Raw genomic sequence first — 14646 nt, 5'->3', positions numbered from 1 at the left:
CATTTTGACTGGGGGTGTGCAACAACTCCAGACTCATGTAATTCCTTTATTCTGTAGCTGCTGGCCTACAGCTGAACAATCCGTCTTTTTGTCGACCTTATCAATCTGCTATGTCTAACGGGTATTGTCACATATGGGCAGTCTACATCAGGGATGCACAGATACCGATACTGGTAGGGGTGTAACGGTACCTGTATTGGTCTTGCGAATTTACGGTACGGCCGTCACGGTGCGGTCCGTGCGAGAACAGCGCGCGTGGCCGGGCACATCGAGTCCGACTTCAGAGCGGGCGAAAGTGCACGGAGAAAGGCACATTTACATTGGAACAGCTGCAGGGTCATTACAATTTTACAGTTTTCTTTCGTTTTTTTGTTCGCCCAATAATGTTAACCAAATGAAACCAATGGAAAGAAACACACCAACAAACACACGAACATTCTCCCCCGCCGGACTCGAGTAGGGTAAATCTGCAGTGCCGCAGGCACAGCTGATCAAATAAAAAAAATACTTTTCCTATAGAAAATTATTCTATTTAATAATAATTATTATCATAAATATAATATATAAATATATATATATAATATATAAATAAAAAATTATAATAATAAATATTATATTAATAATAATAATAATAATAATAAATATTTGTTTTCTGTTGTACCGAACTCGTACCGAACCGTGACCCCAATACCGAGGTACGTACCGAACCGTGGCTTCTGTGTACCGTTACACCCCTAGATACTGGTATTGGATATCGGTCCGATACCAGACTAAATAGTATCGGTATCGGGGGAAATGTCCACAATACTAATATCCGATGCAAAGAACTATGTGTAACATGTAAATAATCACAACAAACTGACTTAATCTGCTGCATTTTTAACACATAGAAGCACGTTAGATCTCTCCTCCTAATAGAGACAAACGTATAGCATCCTAATAACCTCCAATGACTCCAAACTGATGGTCTAAGTCTATACTGTTCAGTAAAAGCGATGGTTTGGGTCGGTACTTGGTATCGAATGATATTGAAAGTTTAGTACTCTGTATCGGCATTGAGAAAGTGGTATCGGTGTCTCCCTAGTCTACATTATGTCATGGTGATTTTTAGCACCTTCCATCCAAACCCGGGTGATTCAATACAGTTAAATACATAGAAGAACTTAATTCAGATATATGCTTCATATATATATATATATATATATATATATATATATATATATATATATATATATATATATATATATATATATATATATATATGAGGTTAACTTTTAGTTTTACTGTCCTGTCTACGAGGATGTAAGGGACGTACTTTTTAGTAAAACTTTCGTGAGCTGGATGAATATGAACAACTTGAGTTGTGCTTCAGGAAGGGAACTTTTTTGTTGCAGATTTTATTTGTCAACCTTGGGGGAGAAGGCAGAATACTTTGTTTAAGTCCGAGCTGTAATCTGTATTTATTTAATCCGTATTTAGATAAGGAAATGTAATGGAACACTAGTGCAACAGTATTTTTGGTGTCTTATAAACCCATGCGGGTTGGGCACTTGTGCATCACACAAATCTAATAATCAATCAATCATATCCTGTATTGACTTCCACTAGCATTGCTAATTAGAGCTGGGTATTGTTCACCACCGATACCTTGCATTCGATACTGATACAACAGTACTTTCTTCAACACTTTGTGCACTAAAATGCTTGCTGGTGAGGGCGGGCCTTCTGGCTACCAAGAGCTTCGTGCTGATGTGTCGATCAAGTCACGTTGGATACAGTTAACGCAATAATATCTTGATGGTATTGATTTCTCAACACCCAGCCTTATTTATTGCCAATAAATGTTAATACTTTCTACAAGAAATATCTCAAACTTGAGGTTTGTAATATATGAGACTCGTACGACTTCCAGTTCACAACAAATCAGGTAGGCTTCTTTTTTATTTTATTTTTATAAATGGGTTGCATATCCCTTTAACAGCTTGTTTACTGTGCTCGTCTCCTAGGGGCTGCTCTTCGTCTTCTCCATCTTGAGGAAGGTAGCTTGGGACTATGGCCGTCTTGCACTGGTGACTGACGCAGACAGGTATGCTATGCAAAGACTCTCACTTTGTTTTTTTTACAAAAAAAAGTCAAGGCCTGGAATTCCTTGAACAGCAAATTTTTTAACAAGGTGCTTAAAAAGTCCTTGAAATTCAAATCAACCGAATTCAGAACATGATCAAATTGTTCTGAATCAAGAAATTGTTTTATTTTTTGTTTGTTCTGTTTTAATAAAATCTGACGAGTCTCTGTCTCTCGCGCTCCAACTGCTCTTCCTCATCTCTTCTTCACGTGTGATGCTCTAGCTGGCAGCAGGCCAAGAAGTTCGAGTGACATCCTTGAAAATGAAAAATAGTGCTTGGAAAAGTACTTAAAAGTCCTCAGTGTACTTGAAATGTGAGCCGTTTATTTTCATTTTGGGATAAACACAAACCAGAAAGTAGTAGTAGGGTGTAAGACAACTCCATGCTACGGTAAAATGACCCACCGAGAGAGTACAGCAACAGCATGATGCTCAACGTGCACGCGCTTTGGATGAGATTTAAGTATGGGGCTTGGATTTAGCATATTGATATCGCTACATCCTGTGCTGTACCCTTGTGAGGAGTATGCCCTCGCTAAGGGAACGCGGTCAGCACGCCACCTAACTAGGCGTGCCGGTGTTGTGGAAGTAGACGTTACGTTACCCTCGGGAGACGTTTCTCTAGAGAGGCAGACGCGGTACACACGCAGACGGACACGAAAATCACCCGGGCATGTCATTGTCGCTATTCGTGTCAACTCTCATGACGTCATCACATGTTTTAGCTCTGTAACATGGAGGCATTGCTTTGTTTGTCCGGCCCGTGCAACTCCAGACTACAATCAGTGTCTGTGAGCATCAGGCTCCAATGGAGGAACAAGGAGTGAACGAATAAATAATGAATAACGGCATCGCGCTCGCGTATCCTATAGTGTCTGTCTGTCTGTCGGTCTGTCTGTCGGTAAGGCTGAGACGATATGCCATTTGGAAGACTCGATAAATCGGGACAAAATTATCGATAAATATCCATTTTTGTATTATTTTGCATGTAAAAAGAAAATTTAAAAATGTTTAAAATACTTAAATTTTTTTTATTTTTAAATAAACGATTTAGTTTGCGTGTGTGTCACGTGCACTCACTGTACTTTTTGCGATTCTGTAGTTGGCCCATGACACACACGCACAAACTAATGTTAAATAAACTTTTTTTTAAATGGCGCCACTTATCAATTTCACGCAGTTATCGATACATCGATAAGTGGTCTCAGCCCATCTGTCTGTCTGTCCTCTCAGGCCAAGTCAAGACCCAGAGACTCATGAACTCTAGTTCTTGCAGCTGTCATAACCCGACATACTGTTAACATTAAATCTTTGGATACATTTCAAGCGTCACGCGGTTGCTACATAGAAGCCCGGTCCGTCCTAATGGCTGCTAATCCAAACTCTCCCTTTTTAAAAGGAACGCGCCAACATTATGGGGAAATTCGCTTATCGACCGAGCGAGACAAATAGATGGATACCAGTTTCCTCCCTGTGCGTTCAGTAGAAAGCTATCCGGCAGGCACGTTAGCCTCGCAGTGGACAGTACCGGTTAGCCTAGGCGTTGGCCCACTAACACTCTCCCCCCCCCCCCCCCCCCCTCCCGCAGTTTAAGCTAGGCTACCGGTACTGTCCACTTCCATTCATTGCGCTAAGCTAGGCTAACATGCAGCCAGATAGCCTTCTACTGAAAGCACAGAGGGGAAACCGCTATCTATTTTCTCGCCCGTAATGTTGGTGTGTCTGAGAGAGAGAGAGAGAGAGAGATGGAACCTCCTCAGGTCCTGAGTCGCAGAGATGACTCGGCACTCTATCACCTACATCCTCCTTTCTTTATTTATTTGCGTGATGTTGCTGCTGCTTCTCTGTTTGTGCAGCTGGACATGCGAGGGGAGCGTGGTGGGGGAGGGGGGGGAAGACCTCTGTAACATATAGACCACAGTCTCATGACACGGTCAAAAAGGGCTGACTCAGGATCAGCCTTGTCTTTTTTTTTTTACTTCTAACTCCTGGCTTTGGCCGAGTGTGGCCCTGCGACGTCAGCTGTATCAAGGGAGTAGCGGCAGGCTGGATTTGCATGCGTCTGTGATCCCAGCTGCATGTGTATACTAGAGGTTTTTATGAGGGCACATTGAAGTGCTGCTTCCAAATCTTTATTGGGTGCTTAAAACACAAGTATTCAAAGAATAAATATCTTAACACGCAGAGCACAAGAAACACAAGGCTTTATTAAGACGAAGAGACCTTGATGCAGCACAATATAATGTAACCATGTGTTTCAACAGATGGTCCCCGTAGCTCTGAACATCGTCATTCTGTACGCCAATCATGTTCCGTGTCTGTATACTTCTTCTGTGGTGTTATATACAGTATACTTCTTCTGTGGTGCCATATATATATATATATATATACAGCGCTTTATATGCTTGACTTAAATGTTTAGAGGAATGTCACCCGGCGTGTCTTGTCGTAGCCGGTGACAACAACAGATGTTTTGTTTGTCCTTGTTTGCAGCCAGGGATCCGTCGGTGCTCTCGACCAGGCTGACACTTAATTTCTGTTTTCTCTCTCTCTCACCCAGAAGGATAGATCAGCGCTACAGTCGTCTGGACGATCGGGAATAGTATGTTTCTTTTGCCCCATTATCATACGTCTTACTTCCTTTTTCTTCACTCCTTCTCCTCCTCTCTCACTCCCTTCTCCGGTTATCCAACTCTTTAACTCTCCTCCACTCTGCCCAGGCTGGTGTTGGGTCTTTAGCTTCTTTCTCTCTCAATCTCGTTGGTTTGTTGGTTGGCGCCGGTGTGTGTTTTTGTTTTTTTCCCTCTTTCCCTCCAGGCAAAGCCCCCCCACAACCCCCCCCCCCCTCCTCCTCCAAACGCCAGACCTCTAATCATTTTCTCCTCCTGCCTTGTCACTGTCTGTTTGACTTCTGCTTTCGATCGTCCACGTTCCCTCTCTCTCCCTCTCTCTCTCTCAGCCTCTCTCCCTCTCTCTGTCTCTCTCAGCCTCTTTCCCTCTATCCCTCCCTCTCTCTCTCAGCCTCTCTCCCTCTCTCTGTCTCTCTCCCTCTCTCAGCCTCTCGAGACCCTCTTTCCCTCTCTCTCCCTCCCTGTCTCCCTCTCTCCCTCTCTCTATCTCTCTCTCTCCCTCTCTCTCAGCCTCTCTCCCTCTTTTCCTCTCTCTCTCCCTCTCTCTCTCCCTCCCTCTCTCTCTCTCTCCCTCTCTCTATCTCCTTCTCTCTCTCTCTCCCTCTCTCTCCGACACCTTGCTAATCAGATCTGTGTGTGCTAATCTGTGTGTTGACCTCTTTTGTCAAGCGTGATGGAGTTCATCTCCTCTTGTATGAGCGCCCAGCATGAGGCGTCCCGGCAGGACGCGTACAGGGAGAGGTAACCCCTTTACCCCGACCCAGTGGTTGTGCGTAGAGAGAGGAGGGCTGCATTTTATTTTTTAATTGGGACGACGAATAAATAGACAAAAATCGCAACGTTAAGCCACCGCGATTCCCGATTTGACTAGATTCGAAATTCAAGATAATGTATTTGTCATATGCACAGTTAATTTAAACAGGCGGTTACGCCGAACAATGGAAATTGTGCTTTGCTAGTCCCCCCTTCACACAGAATCACAAAATATCGACTTAAATAAAAATATTAAGAAAATGTTTAATGCTGAAATAAAGAAGTCTTGATTAGAGGCTGATATTAGCATAATTTCTTTTTATTTACAAGGAAAGATGCTCCAGAAGGAAAAGGGTGATCTTAAGGAAGTACGGTGCAGAACTCTACATATCGCAGGTCTTGAGAAAACCTTTCATTATATTCAAAACAAGCTAATCCTAAACATTAGCACCCCCCCCCCCCCCCCCCCCAAAGCATTTCCCCAAATAACAGAATATAAATTATATAAACTGTGTCCATACAGGACACAGTTTATATATATATATATATATATATATATATATATATATATATATATATATATATATACATATAAAGCATCCCAGTATGATTTAATGTCGATACAATGCAGCCCTCATAGACGGGCCCTGACGGGGTGTGTGTGTGGCCCATTAGAGATCCAGTAGGTAAGTGCTGTGCTAGGGCTGAGGAATGCAGAAGAGGAAGCCTGACGCTGAAGTATAGATTCTGGCCTCGCTCCTCCTCTCATTCCATTTAAGATGCCAAGCAGCCCCCGGGTGACGTCATCCTTCCCCATGTCAGTCGAACGCTGTAGGACCTCCAACAGAGCGCCTGTCCCGCTCATATTATCCAGTCAGATAGAAGCGCCTCAGGGTGACCTCCGTGTTGGTTTTCGACAACATTTGTGGGGTGAACAGGATTACAAGGGCTTTTAAAGGCATTCCTTGACAGGAATTTGTATTTATTTATTTTATTTATTAATTTTTATTCATTTAATTTGTCCTTAAAGGAACACGCCGACATTATGGGAAATGCGCTTACCGTCTTCTCCAGAGTCGGACAAGAAGATGGATACCAACTTCCTCTCTGTTTTCTCCAGCAGAATGCGGCTGCGAGCTAGCCTAGCTTAGCACAAATTAATGGCAGCGGATACAGACCACTAGCCTAGCTCAAAACTCTGGAAGAGGTGTTTTTGCTAGGCTAGCGGTCTGTGTCCGCTTCCATTAATTTGTGCTAAGCTAGGCTAGCTTGCAGCGGGTAGCTTTCTTCTGAACGCACAGAAGAAAGCTGTGGGGAGAGGAAATTGGTATCCATCTTCTTGTCTGACGCCGGCGACTGTAAGCACATTTCCCACAATGTTGGGCGGTTCCTTTTAAGCTACTCTAATTAAGTCCTGTTAGCCTAGCTATCAAATCTTAAACCAGTGGCTTGCTGCCTGTGGCTTGAATGAGTCTTCTTTTTTTGGTTAACAGTAATGCCAATGCAGTAACCATCCACCACAAAGTGCATGCCAGTGGTGAAGAAAAGTAAATTGAAAGAAAGAAAAAAGGGATGCATTTTAAACCGTCATCCCTATAGCATAAAATGTCATGTCAAACTATGCAGCCTAAGCTGTGGAACGCCTTGCTCTGCTGGACAGTGGTAGGCTCACAGAACTTGAACCAATAGAACGGTCATTATCATCCTAATCCACATTCATGAATGGCCATTTCGGCCAACACCAATCTGTGTTTAATGGACCCATCTAAATCTGTGAGATGGGTCAATCGGTGAGTGAAACTCAGAAAGCCATATGTTATTGTTACAGTGGCAACGGCATGATTTGGATCAACAGTTTGTGTCTGAAGCTGGATTTTATGATGATACCCCGCCAGAGCCCTGTTCTAGCCATTCGAGTTCTGCGAGCAGGCTCCAGCCTCCTGGGTCCGTCCGCTGACGGACTACACTTGGTTTCTATTGTGTGTCCTCTCCTCTGTGAATGTCCTCTTTTCTCTAGAGCTCACCCAGTCTTTTGCTTCCTAACTCTGTTTCCCAGCCTCTGTCCCGTCAAGAGATCTTCCGCCAATCCTGTGTGTACCGGCTAGTCTCCTCCTGACACCGCATGGAATGGTACCGGAGAGGTTCAGGGTCTCATAACAAACTCTCAGGCCAATATATTAGTACCTACACGGTATATATCGATATGATAATAATGAACTTGCATTTGTCTTTTCAAATCGAGTCAATCCTGCGGTGTCTTCACCGCGCCTAAGCCTTGTGTTTACTCCCAAAGGTCGTCTGGCTCTAAGCGAGTCGCTCTGCCTCTTATCCCTGTGCGAGACCTACCCTTAGTAGGAAAGTTACCACCTCTTCAAAGCCCTGGATCATTCCTGTGGTGGTCTGGTTTACCAACCCTGCCACACAGGAAAAACCATGATGAACCTCTCCAGTCCATTTCAGGGCCCTGTTTGTTTGTGTGTGTGTGCGTCAGTGCTTCCCACTGGTTCTTAGGTTGTTGACCTATCTCAAACTCTTGATCAAGAAAAGACGGTCGGAGTTTGAGATAGGTCAAATTGAACAACAGAAAGCACCTTGTACGTGTGTAACACAAGAAGCCCTGTTAATGTCACTGTCTGTGTAGGATGCATATTCGTGGTGGGCCTGCCCCACATTTTCACATCAGCCGCCCCACCACAAATACATCGTATATATGGGAAACACTGGATCATGTCTATGTGTGTGTGTGTTTAATGTTTTCAACTTAGCCACGTCAATGATTGCAATCCCAGACGTTTTGAGCAATGAAACTAACGTCCCTTAATGTTTGTGGCGGTGCCGCCAGGGGAGGGCCGGCTAGCGTCGCCCTAACGCCCGAGTGTTTCTTATCCTTGTTGCACAGCGTGGCCTCCGCCATGACGTCCGAAACGCCGGAGCGCTACGAGCGCCTCACCTCCGTCTCCAGCTCTGTGGACATCGATCAGAGAGACACTGTAAGTACACACACGCACGTGCACACACACACACACACACGCCGCTGCTCTTCCGCCTTGGCTGTAGTTGTAGGTGGTGGCTGTGGCACCGGTAGTAGCTGTAGTAATGATACATGAGTTATGTAGCGCTTTTTTTGAACTGTCACTTTATGTTAAGGGGAGACACTGCAGGTGAATAGGGTAAAAAAGTTAACTAATAGATATCACAATGAAACTTCCCCAGTTGATTACTTATATTAAGACAAGACTTTTTTGTATTACAAGTTTTCTGAAATTGTATGTTTAAATATGCAAATGAGGCATACTCTACTTAAATATGCACTAATTTGCATATAATTCCAGGACAGAAATCTGAACATTGGATAAAGCCATTTTCAAAATGATAGTTTCATTTTGTTGACATATTAGAGCCAAAGGTTATTACAGAGGGGATTTTGGATATCTCTTTTTATCACTCCATAAATCAGAAAATACTCCATTCAGTCCATTTTTATGGTAAAATTCCATATTTTGCCATGTTTTTAGGAATAAAATGTGATATAAATCAGGGTATGAATGCGATATCAACAAACCCTTCTGTAAATACCTTCAGAACATAGATATGAATAGAACTGGAAGGTTTGGTGTATGTGAGTGCTACTGAAGTGGAGATTTCTGGCTCAGAGTATGAGGAAAAACTCTTAAAACTAATTTTTGGGAAAACGTATTCAAAGTTCTGTATTGTAAAATGCCATACTTTTTTTTTTTTAAACAGATATTTACAAACACAATACCTAATCAAACCATTAGTAATAGACAACCTAAACACATGTCTGATAACTGAATTAGGGCTGGGCGATATGGAAAAAAATCATATCGCGATAACGATATGATAATTTTATTTTATTTCTCGATATCGATAATTATCGAATTGTATAAAGTATAAAGTATAAAAAAAATTAAAAAAAAAAAAAAAAAAAAACATGTTTTTTTTTTTTTTTTTTAACAACAGATGTATGTTTATTTTGCAGCAATTCTTTGTCATTGCCGCCATCTTTAGTGTTACATCCCCTCACACTCCAGTTCTCAGGCTGCAGCTGGTTTAAAAGCTAAAGTAAACCGGCTTCTCTGCTGGCTGTGGCTCCAGAGGAGTTGAACAGTTCTGGCTCTGCTAGTTTATTTTCGATCTTTTGGCGCTTTTTTGGTGGACAAACCACCGCACATGTGCACTGTGACTCGTGACTGGAGTCTAGTTCTGCTAGCACACATAGCCTACTGTGTACAGACGGTTTCAAAATGTATTTTAAATTAGAAAGCAAACAAAATAAATGGACAAGAGAAAAAGAAATCTGAATTTGGTCAGTATTGTCATTTGGACAAGCAAAGCCATTACTTTAAGTTGCAGGCAAGAAAGACAAGTCTGTCCACTGTCTCTGGTTTTAAAACTGCCCTGTTGCAGGTAAAAAAATATAAAAAAAAAAAAAAAAAACGATTTTTCGATTTTTTTTAAAATTTCGATATTCGATATCGATTATTAAAATATATCGCGATATTTATCGTTATCGTTATATCGCCCAGCCCTAAACTGAATAATAATAATAATGATGTTATTGAACTGAACAGAACTACACACAGGCTACAAACAGTGTAGTACAGTGTAGTACCCCCTAATAGGCAAAAAATATTTGAATAGATATCACTATGAAACTTTCCCAATTTGTTATGTACATATAAACTAAGAAAAAATATATTGCAAGTTTTCTGAAATTTATGTTTATATATGCAAATGAGGCACTTCCCCATTAAATATATGCACATTTATGGATGCAATAAGGCAAAATGATGTAAAATAAACAACTAAATATGTGTTATTGATGTTTTATTGTCACTAGTTTCATAGAAGACATGTTTAGGAAGCAAAATATAACAATCTCAAAATCAACAAAAAAAGTATATTTGACTATTCACCTGCAGTGTCTCGCCTTAAAGGAACACGCCACCATTATGGGAAATGCGCTTACTGTCTTCTCCAGAGTCAGACGAGAAGATGGATACCAATTTCCTCTCTGTGCGTTCAGTCGAAGGCTATCTGGCTGCAAGCTAGCCTAGCTTAGCACAAACAAATGGAAGTGGATACGGACCAGCTAGCCTAGCTGTTGGCCAAAAACACCTTTCCCAGAGTTTTAAGATAGGCTTGCTTGCTTGCAGCCGGACAGCTTTCTACTGAACGTACAGAGAGGACATTGGTATCTATCTTCTTGTCTTACTCAGGAGAAGACGGTAAGTTAATTTCCCATAATGTTGGTGCATTCCTTTTAAGGGGGTGAGGGTAGTGAGACAAACAACGTATAGATACCACAGGGATGGGTGGGGCTAGGAGAAGGCAGTAGTGAAGAGGTGGGTCTTGAGAGACAGGATTGTAAAATGGAGATGGTCTCCGTTCAAACTCACTGATGGTGAGTTCTGAATCCTTAATGTCTTGGGGGTTAGTGAGTTCTTAGTCTCTGATGTCTTGGGGGTTAGTGAGTTCTTAGTCTGATGTCTTGGGGGTTAGTGAGTTCTTAGTCTCTGATGTCTTGGGGGTTAGTGAGTTCTTAGTTTATAATGTCTTGGGGGTTAGTGAGTTCTTAGTCTCTGATGTCTTGGGGGTTAGTGAGTTCTTAGTTTATAATGTCTTGGGGGTTAGTGAGTTCTTAGTCTCTGATGTCTTGGGGGTTAGTGAGTTCTTAGTCTCTGATGTCTTGGGGGTTAGTGAGTTCTTAGTCTCTGATGTCTTGGGGGTTAGTGAGTTCTTAGTCTCTGATGTCTTGGAGGTTAGTGAGTTCTTAGTCTCTGATGTCTTGGGGGTTAGTGAGTTCTTAGTCTCTGATGTCTTGGGGGTTAGTGAGTTCTTAGTCTCTGATGTCTTGGGGGTTAGTGAGTTCTTAGTCTCTGATGTCTTGGGGGTTAGTGAGTTCTTAGTCTCTGATGTCTTGGGGGTTAGTGAGTTCTTAGTCTCTGATGTCTTGGGGGTTAGTGAGTTCTTAGTCTCTGATGTCTTGGGGGTTAGTGAGTTCTTAGTCTCTAATGTCTTGGGGGTTAGTGAGTTCTTAGTCTCTGATGTCTTGGGGGTTAGTGAGTTCTTAGTCTCTGATGTCTTGGGGGTTAGTGAGTTCTTAGTCTCTGATGTCTTGGGGGTTAGTGAGTTCTTAGTCTCTGATGTCTTGGGGGTTAGTGAGTTCTTAGTCTCTGATGTCTTGGGGGTTAGTGAGTTCTTAGTCTCTGATGTCTTGGGGGTTAGTGAGTTCTTAGTCTCTGATGTCTTGGGGGTTAGTGAGTTCTTAGTCTCTGTCTTGGGGGTTAGTGAGTTCTTAGTCTCTGATGTCTTGGGGGTTAGTGAGTTCTGAATCCTTAATGTCTTGGGGGGGAGTTAGTGAGTTCCAGAGGCACAGTACCAGCAGTTCCTCACTGAGTTCACAATGGGACATTTCTTTATCACACAAATTAAGGCAATTACACCGACTGAAGCACAGTCAGGATGATGCTCCCAGACAGAATGTGTACAACACATTACTCATATGGTTGGGAAACAGCACAGCTATGCGTTTGTGAGCATCTACTGTTCTGTTGCCAATCACACCAGAGAACTGAAATCTGGAGAGCAGTCTGGGGTGATTCTCTGGGGATAAATAACGCTATTTATTTCTAGTTCCAAATTGACAACACTACTGTTGTAAAGCTCTGATATAAAAACTCAATTTCATTCCATTTCTTTATTATACAGATTAAAAGTGACATTACAGATATGAAAATGTGTTACATTTAAACTGGCCTGCATATGCCACATATAATGGCGCGGAAACGCATTACAATACAAAATTATAACGAAACAAAAAAAAGAAGAAAAGATTTATCGCTAGATGGACACTGCAGAGGAGATGGCTGAAGTGAATAAAACTATATATGCAAGTTGGATCAATGGTCACAGGTGTGTGCTTCCATCAGGTAGTGTTCATGTGCCTTTTTGAAGTGTGTAACAGAGGTTTTATGTGTGTAAGAATGATCTCCAGCCATAGTTATTTTTGTGCGCCTGTACTGGAAGACGTGAAACTGATCTGGTGAAGCGTTCCCGTTTTGTGTTGTACTGGAAGTAGAGGAGCATTGGAAGGGAGTTATTATGTTGTACTGGAAGTAGAGCGTTGGAAGGGAGTTATTTTGTTATATATTAAGGAAAAATCGAACGGCTAGCCAGTTTGTGTGGTTCCCGAAAGGTCAGGGCAATAGAATGTGAAAGGTCAGTGGTTGAGTCCAAAGAGGGAGGTCACCACGGATCTTATACGCTTCATGGTATATAGTCTCGCTATTGGTTCAATGGTTTCCTTTGTGGCCACGGACCAGATTAGGAGACAGTAAGATACTGTTGAAAGGATGATGTAGAGATGGCAGTACTGGTCTGATCTTGTTATAAAACTTGCATTTTCTGGTTGAAGGGTCACAACATTAAGTTTCCTATTCATCGCGTACGAAGCGGCTCCAGATTGTGACATTTTGATTCCACAGCAGGCGCGAGGCTCATGCTGCGTTCAGTCTGCAGACGAAAGTGGCCGAAATCTTTGCTCATATGTGACTCGGCACAAATCAGTGTGAATGGCACAAATCGCATCTGATCATTTCAATTCGGATTTGGCCCACTTTCATATGTGGTCCTAAATCAGATCCAGGTCTGATTTTTTTTATAAATCTTTAACAATGCAACCTCTCAGTCTGAACAGTCATGCGACTTTCATGCAACTTTTATTTTGTCAGTTATTTTATTTTTGTATTTATTTTTTACGTCCATCTTCTTTATTGTTAATTTGCACAAGCGGGTCAGTTCAGGAATCTGATATTGGCCACATTTATATGGGGGGAAAAAAGAGAACAGCCAAACAAAATTAATCGGATCTGAGCAATAAATCGGAATTGAGCACTAAGGCCCTGTCCACACGAGGGTTTGGATTTAATATGACCGAAGTTTGAAAAAATAAAACTCCGTCCACACGGTGAGCACAGGTGTATAACCGTGTATAACTGCGTACTCACGGCAGAGCTGGGATACCAGCAACCGATACATTTAGTACAATGTAATACAATGCCAAAGCAGTAGGCGGCGATGTTGTTCAGACATGAAGGCCATCTCAACCAATCAGAAGGGCTTAGCGTTACCGGAACTGAACTGACACGCGCGCCGAACACAAAACATCCCTCCTGCTCACAGCCAAAACAAACTATCTAGGATGTAACTATATTCTACAGCTATCAACGAACATGGCAGCAGCACAAAAATCTTTCCTGTGGACCGACAGTGAGGTCGAACTACTCCTGAGTATCACGAACGAGTACAAGGTGAATAAGATAACAGAATCCGTCGACTGGGAGTCCGTACAAAGCAAGTATGCGGACATTTTAGCGTTATTCCTCGAGCAGTACCGCTGTGAAACGGACTACGACTTTCCACACAAGAAGGAGGACATCACCAAGGCAGTACTAATTAACAAGCTCAAACAAATAAAGTCGAAATATCGAGGAGCAGTTGACAAAGGTAGCAGGAGTGGCTTTGGAAGAGTGGTCTTCTTGTATTTTGAACTTTGTGAGCAAGTGTGGGGTGGGTCGCCTGCGACCACTGCCCTTCCATCGGGAATCGAAACGGCTGATTTTATTGTACCAGAAGATAGTGCTACAGAGACTTCTGAAACAGCCGAACAGGAGATTGAAGAAGCAGATGAGCCAGAACCAGGGACCAGTAACCTTGTGGTGAGACAAAGAAGGGATCTATTACAGGTAGCTATTACTATATGCTTGCTCCAATGTACAGTTTCTTCCCCCTCAAATGTATACTCTCTTTGTAAACTCTTTTGTTTTTTGTACTCAAACAGTACTGTATATCTGTAGATCTGGTATGTCATAAATGTCTAGATGTAACAGTACTGTCTATCCGTATGTCATATATCAAGTTCAAGTTCTTTAATAGTTGTCATACAGAAGTACAGAATACTTTCATACAAAATGCTTCTTACTGTTACGCTCCAGAGACTGTGCTAGACAAGATAGTATCAAATAACATAATAACATAATATAGCATGAATTTAGAAGAAGAATGAGGTCACAGTTGTTCGGTATAGACATATGTACAATGTTCTGAGTTACCATA

General features: G+C 42.1%; 1 protein-coding gene across 2 annotated transcripts in view; it reads left to right on the top strand.

The window, feature by feature from the left end:
- LOC311234953 (CSC1-like protein 2) overlaps nt 1–14646 on the top strand; it is a 132183-nt gene that overhangs the window by 64763 nt on the left and 52774 nt on the right. Inside the window, exons 3-5 of one of the 2 annotated variants that reach the window (XM_084322236.1) lie at nt 2007–2086; nt 4689–4727; nt 8408–8498. In XM_084322236.1, the coding sequence (XP_084178362.1) occupies nt 2007–2086; nt 4689–4727; nt 8408–8498 (210 nt within the window). Of the gene's footprint in view, nt 1–2006; nt 2087–4685; nt 4728–8407; nt 8499–14646 lie in introns of both variants that reach the window. The other variant, XM_084322235.1, reaches the window with a different exon arrangement.

This window comes from Notolepis coatsorum (genome assembly GCF_963971535.1).
Source record: "Notolepis coatsorum genome assembly, chromosome: 9".
Lineage (NCBI taxonomy): Eukaryota > Metazoa > Chordata > Actinopteri > Aulopiformes > Paralepididae > Notolepis > Notolepis coatsorum.
Note: the sequence above shows the minus strand (reverse complement) of the source record. Positions and strands in the feature narration are given on the sequence as shown.